At 41.1% G+C, this 10,151-nt stretch overlaps 1 protein-coding gene across 1 annotated transcript; it reads right to left on the bottom strand.

The window, feature by feature from the left end:
- Positions 1-518: 518 nt before the first annotated feature.
- Positions 519-9,219, bottom strand: ATP5F1A (ATP synthase F1 subunit alpha). The gene is made up of 12 exons (XM_067699213.1): positions 9,065-9,219; positions 7,478-7,556; positions 6,036-6,205; positions 4,031-4,204; positions 3,777-3,943; positions 3,423-3,571; positions 2,949-3,100; positions 2,616-2,840; positions 2,002-2,109; positions 1,749-1,893; positions 868-1,018; positions 519-728 (listed from the first exon to the last, which is right to left on the bottom strand). The coding sequence occupies exons 1-12, from the start codon at positions 9,122-9,124 to the stop codon at positions 647-649; spliced, it is 1,662 nt and encodes a 553-aa protein (XP_067555314.1). The 5' UTR covers positions 9,125-9,219; the 3' UTR covers positions 519-646.
- Positions 9,220-10,151: the final 932 nt, after the last annotated feature.

Raw genomic sequence — 10,151 nt, 5'->3', positions numbered from 1 at the left:
TTTCCTTGACAATTTTAGTTGCCCTGTTCTTTTCCTGCCTACAGTACCTCTTTATGCAAATTAGTCTTCTGGGAAGAGAAGTCAATCAGACTTTTCAACATTATCAAATATGAACTTTGCCACATATATCCAGTTAGTGAATTTCTCTTTAATCAATCACAAAGCACTCTAGAATCTTACAAAGAACTCAGTCTCGAATATTATGTGGGCCTGCTAACTTTATAATAATCAAGTAAAAAAAGCTAAGAAACAGTTTACCAATTCCTCAAAGTATAATCTCCATTCTTTTTAAAGAATCTATAGGGCTTCCCTGGTGGCGCAGTGGTTGAGTCCGCCTGCCGATGCAGGGGACATGGGTTCGTGCCCCGGTCCGGGAGGATCCCACATGCTGCGGAGTGGCTGGGCCCGTGAGCCACGGCCGCTGGGCCTGCGCGTCCGGAGCGTGTGCTCCACAACGGGAGAGGCCACAGCAGTGAGAGGCCCGCGTACTGCAAAAAGAATCTATAGAAAGCCACCAAGCAATATGGAACCTTTATTTTAATGTGATTACTGTACATCTGAAGTATTGGAATAATCCTTTTATAAATGGAACAAGAAGAAACAATGACAAAACCAAATCTGGCATTTGATGTGAATCCACAGGAGTTTAAGCTTCAAACCCAGCCAAGAAGTTTGTTACAACCTCTTTCATCTTTGCATCTGACTCTTCTGAGATCTTTCCATCAGCCCTATTTTGAAAACAAAAGCAGATCAGTTCTGACCTGGATAAAAATTCAATGACTAGCTTAATTACAGAATTCAAAAGAATTTTAACAATACTTTACATTTTAAAGCTTACAAAAAAGAAGACATCAGTTGTGTTCATACCTGATTTTGCCCAACAGGGTTTGATGTTGGCTGATAACATGAGACAAGAAAGCATTCTCAAACTTTGTGATCTTGCTGGGCTCCAGCTTATCAAGATACCCCCTGACACCAGCGTAGATAACAGCAACTTGCTCTTCAATAGCCATGGGAGCTGAAAAGAAATAAGTGAGTTGCTCAACAAATAAATGCCATGTTTCCAAAGTCAGAGAAACTTACTTTGTCCACAAATTATTAACACGTGTCTACAGATTGCCTACTGCCACAAGTGGAAACTCCACATCAGTACTCCTTCCCACCTCCCCACCCTGAATCAGTTTTTTCCTCATAATGGCAAGCCTTGAAGTGTAACCTCTGAGCATATTCCATGAGCACTGTATATCATCCAGCAGCATTTATATTCTTTTGGGTATAAATAACTTGCTGAAATTTTATAGCAAGGTAGTACACACTAACATTCTTTTTTTTTTTTTAATTTTTTTTTTAGGCCGCACCCGCACAGCTTGCAGGACCTTAGTTCCCTGACCAGGGATCGAACCCAGGCCCTTGGCAGAGTCCTAACCACTGGACTGCCAGGGAATTCCCGACACTAACATTCTTTTAAATCTGCCAAATTCCACAATCATATAGCCAAGAGGGCGATGGTGGGGAGGAATGGAATCTACTATGTCTTAACGCCCAAAAGAAGGGTATTGGTACACCTTTCCTCACATTTACATTCAAATGATAAGGACTGTACTTTAAGTAACACAGGTATCAATCACATTCAAAAGACAATATCTCTGATCAAAGATTAACAGCACATATTCTTATAAGGAGCTATGTGATATTCCCAGGTCCTAACACACAGTAGGAACTTGACCAAATGGAAAAGTACAACTCACAATACTGTCCTTGCTTCAGCAACTCAGTCAAACGCACACCACGACTCAAGAGTTGTTGAGTGGCAGCATCGAGGTCAGAACCAAATTGGGCAAAAGCAGCAACCTCACGATACTGAGCCAATTCCAGTTTCATGGTACCTGCCACCTAAAATACAGAAATGATTAATTCACACGATACAAAAATACTTACCTCAATGACACAGACCACCATACACTTTGATTTTTAACCTAATGACAAAGTGATGCAAATTACCTGTTTCATGGCCCTGGTTTGGGCAGCAGATCCAACACGGGATACAGACAAACCAACGTTAATGGCAGGACGGATACCTTTGTAGAACAATTCTGTTTCCAAGAAAATCTACAATGTAAGGAAAATACTCACGCTTATTAGCAGGCCTAAAGAAATCAACTATTTTCAAAATTAAGTCATTGTAGCAAATGCTGAAGCCAGGAAGAATGCTAAATGTCTTATGGTAAAGAGCTCCTCAAATCTTTCACAACCCAATCAACCTGCGTATTCTATTGCTGAGATTAGGAAATGTGAGTGAGATGAGAAAAGAACAGGTATCGTATTTATATTGAATCTTATACACGTGAAGTGGTGTGATTTCTCCAGGATTTGCTTCAAAATTATACAGGGAAGAGAATAGTGGGTAAAAAGGAAGCAAGAATGAAGTACACTATACCACGAATTGATAAATGGGTGGGATATGTGGGGTTTCATTATACTATTCTCTTTACGTTTGAGATTTTCCATAATGAAAACTAAAAAGCATTTAACAAGTTAGTTCAAAACTACTAATCTCAACCAATGCCTTCAAATCATCCGAAGCTTTCACACTTATTTAATCATAAAATCAATACCTGTCCGTCAGTGATGGAAATGACATTCGTTGGAATGTAAGCAGACACATCACCAGCTTGTGTTTCTATGACTGGTAAAGCAGTCAAGGAGCCACCACCAAAAGCATCGTTCATTTTGGCTGCTCTCTCTAGCAGACGGGAGTGTAGGTAGAACACATCACCAGGATAGGCCTCACGACCAGGGGGTCGGCGGAGCAGCAGAGACATCTGACGGTAAGCAACAGCCTATGGTATAGAAAAGGGTTGTGAAGTTCACCTATTAGACAGAAGCTACATTTGTCAACTACCACTGGGGCACCAACATACAGAATCTAAAAATACATTTCATTTGACCTGTTTGGATAAGTCGTCATAAATGATCAAAGCATGTTTGCCATTATCCCTAAAATATTCTCCCATAGAACATCCAGAATAAGGAGCCAGGTACTGAAGTGGGGCAGCATCCGAAGCAGTAGCTGAAACCACAATGGTGTACTTCATGGCATCTGAGAAGAAAATAAATTTTAAGTTTTATATGGTTATCAATACTGTGATTTTAGATTAGAGACTAGAATAAAAATTATCTAACTGCTTTACTACTGTGACTTACTATTAAAATTATCCAAATAGCTTCTACTTTAAAGAAACTGACAGAACCTTAAAAGTTAGCTGCTGTTTTATACTAGTTTTTTACATATTACTTTTGTATTGATTTATATTAGAAACTTCAGCTCATTAAGGAGTAATTAAAATCAGCCCACATTAAGCATAAGCTATCCTAAGATTAGCAGCATCCCAGATAACAACGAGACTACGGTTCCTTAATACCTGCATCTGTAAGTCTCTTCACCAACTGGGCAACAGTGGATCTCTTTTGACCAATAGCAACGTAGATACAGTATAGCTTCTTCTTTTCATCAGTTCCATCATTGAATCGTTTCTGGTTAATGATTGTGTCAATAGCAATTGACGTTTTGCTTTAAAAAGAGAAAATAAACATAAATATTACTAAACACTTCAAAGGATCCCCCAACTTAAATTTCACTCCTCTTCCTCTTCCTCCTCACATCACATTCTACTCTCTCCTGGATATCCAAAGTATTTACCATTCCAAGCCTAAAAGTAATCTTTCCACAGAGCAAATTTTAGTTAGAACTTTTCAACAAGCTATCAAGTCTTTACCCAGTCTGTCTGTCACCAATAATCAGCTCACGTTGACCACGACCAATCGGCACTAAGCTGTCCACAGCCTTAATGCCAGTCTGCATTGGTTCCCGCACAGAGATTCGAGGAATGATCCCAGGGGCTTTCAGACCAACTCGCCTTCGGGTCTTGGAACCAATTGGACCCTGTTAAACGATAAAAAGAAACCCCAGACCAATCAGTTTGGCTCTTTGTTAGAAGCTACAACCACATCTAATAAATGTTAAACCTACCTTTCCATCAATGGCATTACCAAGGGCATCTACTACACGACCCAACAGCTCCTCGCCGACTGGAACATCCACAATAGCCCCAGTTCTCTTCACAATATCTCCTTCCTTAATTAGTTTATCATTTCCAAACACAACAACACCAACATTGTCAGGTTCCAAGTTCAGAGACATACCCTATACAAAAGACACAATTGAATACCCATGAAGCTTGAGTGGCACTTCTTCCCATATACCTACACTACATATGAAAATAGAGGGAAAGAGTAATATTGACTTTTCAGATCTGGTTTACTCGTGAGTATTTTTCCAACGAAAAATCTTCCTTAGTTAAGACTTCTAAAACAGCAACATGTTCCCTTGAATAATTATAGGTTAGAATTATAAGCCTAAGAAGCACCTTATCACATCCTCTAAGAACTAAAAGAAGCAAAGAAATTGAACAGTTTAAGCTTTTTCTACTGCATTTCCTTTGACTATGGTTTTTGAACTGGGTGCCAGTATGAAATAAATGAAGGTCAGCTGGGAATTTTAAGACATGCTTGATTCACATCTGTGAGAACTCCATGAACAATTTTAAAAAACTATCTAGTCGGAACCTGTACCCATCAGGTTAGTAAAAAGTTAAATTAAAAGCTACTTAATCAAGAACAAATCTATATAATATGACAGTACTGGGTCATCTCTCATCATTACAATCATATTTCAAAATGGTAAGACTTTAGGTCCCTAAATCACAACCAAAGCAAAAAGGCTAGTCCAGGAACTGACTCTGGTCAATAAATGAAGCTCTGGAGAATTACTTACACTAAATACAGAGGAATATCATGGAATATCATCACAGGTACAAAATCTTTAGTCTGAATATCTGATGTTCAACAGAGTAGTCACTAATCACATGTGACTATTTAAAATTTAAATTAATAATTGCCCTGTTGGGACTTCCCTGGTGGTGCAGTGGTTAGGAATCTGTCTGCCAGTGCAGGGGACACGGGTTTGAGCCCTGGTCTGGGAAGATCCCACATGCCGCGGAGCAACTAAGCCCGTGCGCCATAACTACTCAGCCTGCGAGTCACAACTACTGAGCCCACGCAGCTAGAGCCTGTGCTCTGCAACAAGAGAAGCCACTGTAATAAGAAGCCAGTGCACCGCAATGAAGAGCAGCCCCTGCTCGCCACAACTAGAGAAAGCCCATGTGATGTGCAGCAACGAAGACCCAACACAGCCAAAAAAAAAAGCTAAAAGGAAATTCAGTTCATCTATTTCAGCCTAACCTCTCAAAGATATATACAATATAGATGAGAGGTTAAATTCTTAGCCAAGGTTTGAGAGCTACTGATAAAACTTTCGGCTCCATAATTAGTCTTCCACACCAACAGGCTCTTTTTCCACACTGGACACTACCAAGCAGACCAAGAAGATCTTTCCCCCTGTGTGATTAGTGGATAATTCTACTGCCCCTGGTCCACCTGGATATCATGCTCTGCTTTCATCAGAGAACCCGTGACTCCTACAACTTTTCTCACCTTACTGCCCAACTAGGCTCAATCTAATAGAAAAAAGTAGACTTGTATCATTAGAGAGCTTGATAGCTACATCACTAGCTCACTTTTCAACAATAGATCCACTCTTACTAGAAATACAAAGTCAGTGGCTTCCAACTTTTCACTGGAAATGAATTTAATTAAAATTATCAAATGCTTTCGTATAGGATGATCTTAACAGCTACAAACAGACTTGAACTTCTCAAAATCTGGGTGAAGATTTACTCAGTTTTATATTTCAATGCTAATGTTTACAACTTATGTGTAAATCAGTCCCTAGGGTAAAAAGTTTGATTAACAAAAAATTTATTTTTTTCACAATCTATAATAATGACAAACACAAACAGTGAAGCCGATTCAGATTCAAAGTTAAAAAAAAAAATCTTACACAATCTCTGAATTACTAAATGAATAACTGAGGAGACACCAATGTTAAAACATCAAAATCTCATTTTATAATTCACCTTTAAACCTGAAGAAAACTCTACCATTTCTTCTGCTTGAACATTTCTCAGCCCATGTACACGGGCAATACCATCACCAATACTTAAAACACGCCCAGTCTCTTCAAGGTCAACAGAGGTATCAGCTCCAAGAATACGCTCTTCAAGAATAGAGGACACCTCAGCAGTGCCTATTAAGAGAACAATTCCATTACAAAAAGAGCCTGGGCCAAAGACCTTTTCAAAACTCATTTCCCTAACAATATATAAACTAGAGTTGTGATCATAATAATCAAATTGCATTCTAAAACATAATGTCCAACATTCTATTCAAAAAAGCTTGATACCTACCACTATGAAAATGAATCCAAGTGACTGAGAGAAAACTTCACAGACAAATGTAAACCAGATAAGGAGCTAATCAAATTAAGCAATACCCTTAAAATAAACACTTCCTATCTTGTAATTCTTTGGTTTAATCTCTAGGAAATCTGTATTTATGTTAAAATTTGAATATAACTCAAACTAAACTCTATAAAAAGCATATTTTTAAAATGCAGTGTATTTTAAAAAGCAACTCTTTGGGAGTTCTCTGGTGATCCAGTGGTTAGGACTCTGTGCTTTCACTGCTGAAGGCGCAGGCTCAATCCCTGGTCTTGGAACTAAGTTCCCGCTTCGCAGCGAAAAAAAAAAAGGCAACTGTTTAACAAAGTGTAAGTACAGGTATCCCCCTCTTTTTGAAAGTTCCATTTATGCCATTTCACTTTTACAAAAAAGGGTAATCGCTTCTTCACACTTTAGCCATTTCAGCTAAGGAAAGGTTTCATTAGAATGTTCCACTTTCAAATAGTGGGGAAAACCTGTAACTTTTCCTTTAAAAGGATGCAGGTACTATTCTTCATCTCAGCATGTGGGAGATACCTAACTTTATTTCAAAAGCCCTAATGCACATCTCAAAAGAAAGTCCCCAACCTACAGCATCTTCCTAAGCTTACCTCCTCACCTCTCTATTGCATTTACAATGGGCAAATTCAGACTGCCAGGTATAGCTTACCAATTATTGTCTTTGAAAAACACAGAGGTAAAAATTACCTGGTTTTTTTCAGTGTTTTTTAGGAGAGGAAAAGATTCATAGATCAGAAACGGTGCCCACCACCTGACATATACTTTGTTTCCACCAAAGGAGCATTCATTATGAGAAAAAAAAGAACCTGTACTAACATCAAAAGAGAAATACATAATTATAGTTCATTTCACTAGAACAAGAGAACCTACCAAGACAGGGCTAAATGGCTCATTATGGGTTAAGAATCTGAGATTCCATAGTAACTAAAATTGAAAGAAAACACTAACTAATGGAAAAAACCCAAAACATCCACAATAGGTATGTAACCTACGTAACTTCATTTTTCACTTAATCGCAAGGTAGTAAGTGTGGTGTAGACACAGAATTAACAACTTACCAGTCTTCTGAAGACGACAGTTAGAGGCATGGAGGTTCCTTACAGCAATGAAGGATGACCCCAAAGCATTTTTGGAGACCTAGTGCAAGGATTTTTTTTTAAATTTAATTTTTAAAAAAGTCTTTATAAAACTAGCAAGCTTAAACAAACGCAGGCTTGGCCTGATCAAATTATCAGCGTAAATATTAACCACCTGAGAAAGCACTTTTGATCCATGTGAAAATTTATTATGCAGCTCCTGGTACACAATAAATATGCTAAAAAAAGCAGAGCATATTTTAAAAAGCAACAGCTAACAAAATATCTTTCTTTTTAAAGGCATCAGATAATATTATTTTGACTTTAGATATATTTCAATTGAGTTGTGTAAATTCTCAATTTGATAAACTGCTTCCTAAAAGGGGCAAATCTCAATAGATTTTCTATTTCAACCTTAAAAGTAAAAAGCCTGTAAATGTTAGAGTTTGATTAGAAACTAAGAGATATGGTACATGCACTTTTTAAAAAAAGCCAACAAATGTCAACAAAGCTTGCAGTAATCTGGACCCCTCCTCCTTCAGGTTGAAACACTGTGGTTGGTCAATGTCAATTCTGAAGACACTCCCTTCTATAGAACCTGGATGAAAATCATTAAAAATGCTTTTTTTTTTTTTTTTTTTGCTAACAGAAATCCAAAACGGTACCAAAGGTGGTTAGGGTAGTAAAATGACCAATATATTTCACCTCCCAAACTGAGATTACTCTTAAAATGAAAGAACAAGTAAAAGTGTTTACACAGGACCTAAAAGTTATTTCCGTAACTCCAAGTGATATTAGTAATGAAGGGCACTGACCTCCACAGGTTTTTTCCAACCTATGTTCTATTTTATTTTACTTGATTTCTCAAACACTAACGATTCCTCAAGGAATCTTAAAACACGTCAAAGCACCACAAAGGAAAATCTGCCTGACTAGGACAATTTAGAAGCCAGCTCCTCTGCTGTCAAGGTATCGGCCGCAGTGAAATGCATATTTGCACCTGTACGGTGTTTTCATGATCGTTTCACTATTCAGCACTAAGAGACCGCCTACTGAAGCATTCCGAAAGCCACCTTCATTTACTGATGTCCTCTGAACCGACCTCGGGGAAGAGGTGGAAGCCTGGGGCCTGCTGACCTTCAATACAATGTCAGGCTCCCCAAGCTCGCTTCAACCAGGCCTGACAACAGTGCTCTGACCTTCAACGAGGAAGTCCCGGAGAACCAGCGGGACCAAACCTCGCCGTTTCGCAGCAGGCCTCGGAAAACTAGCGCCCCAGTCCTGACCTTCACTCAAGGCCTCTCTCAGACAAAGACTGGAATCCTCCGGAGGCGCCATCTCTGGATAACACGAAGGTCACTGCCTCCCCTGCAGCACTCGGCACCCTCCCGCACGGGGCGACCAAAGGGCCCTTCCGCCGCCAGCCCAGGACAGCCCGAGTGGCCAGCGGAGCAAGATGGCGAGGGCCGCCACAGCTCCTCACCCTCCGCGGAGAAAGAGCGGCCGAGCCCGTGCATCACCACCTACTGCCGCCGAGCCCCCTCCCTGCCGCCGGGACCCCGCGCTCACCAGCCCGGCCCGCCGAGGGAGGGCGCGGGCCACGGCCGCGGCGACGCGCACGGATAGCATCTTCGCTGCTCTTCCTCAGGTGCCTCCTCCGCAGCCGCAGCCTCTGGACTGACTGGGACAAAATGGCCGAGCTGCGAGGAAGGTCAAGGCGCCAGCACACGTGACCCGGAAGTACCGCCCCTCCCCCGGACGCGAATCTGCCGGTAATTACTTTTTTTAAGTATCGTTTTTAGATTTGAACCTCCAGTTGATTAATTAGACCTTTGCCAGCCTCGGCCCAAGCATTGGTTACCCATTTACTTTGATCTTTCGCGTCCACCTTATGGTTGCCCTGGGCGACCACATGGGTAGCGGAACCGGCCAAGAAGCAGTTACCAGACCGCATCCCGGCAGGGAAATGATGCTGGCGTCACCCCGTCCTGGGGCGCGGCTAGCTTGACGGTCAGGGGGGTTGATTGTGGCGGGTCCGAAGCTACAGCTATTAAACCTTGGTGATGTAGGTGCAGTAAACAGTAATTTCAACTGGGCGGTTTGGCAGCAGAGCGTTTCCTGCTGGGAGAATCAACGCGGATTAATCCGCAGATCGCTGGCTAACACTCCAGACCCTCTGAGTCAAAAACTGGGGGCAATCTGAATCTTTGAAAAGCATCCACACCATTCTAGATGATATGATAAGCACTCAAATTGGAAAATCGCAGTTCTTTTAGATTCGATCTAAAAGAATCCTGTTTGCGAATTAGAGCAAATTGTTTAAAAAAAAAAAGTATAACGAGCATGGGGACCTCCCTGGTGGCGCAGTGGTTAAGAATCTGCCTGCCAATGCAGGAGATATGGATTCCAACCCTGGTCTGGGAAGATCCCACATGCCACGGAGCAACTAAGCCCCTGCACCATGACTACCGAGCCTGCGCTGTAGAGCCCACAAGCCACAACTACTGAGCCGGCGTGCTGCAAATACTGAAGCCCACGTGCCTAGAGCCCGTGCTCCGCAACAACAGAAACTACTGCAGTGAGAAACCCGCGCACGACAATAAAGAGTAGCCCCCACTCACCTCAACCAAAGAAAGCCCGCCTGCAGCAACGATGA

This window comes from Pseudorca crassidens, chromosome 12 (genome assembly GCF_039906515.1).
Source record: "Pseudorca crassidens isolate mPseCra1 chromosome 12, mPseCra1.hap1, whole genome shotgun sequence".
Lineage (NCBI taxonomy): Eukaryota > Metazoa > Chordata > Mammalia > Artiodactyla > Delphinidae > Pseudorca > Pseudorca crassidens.
Note: the sequence above shows the minus strand (reverse complement) of the source record. Positions and strands in the feature narration are given on the sequence as shown.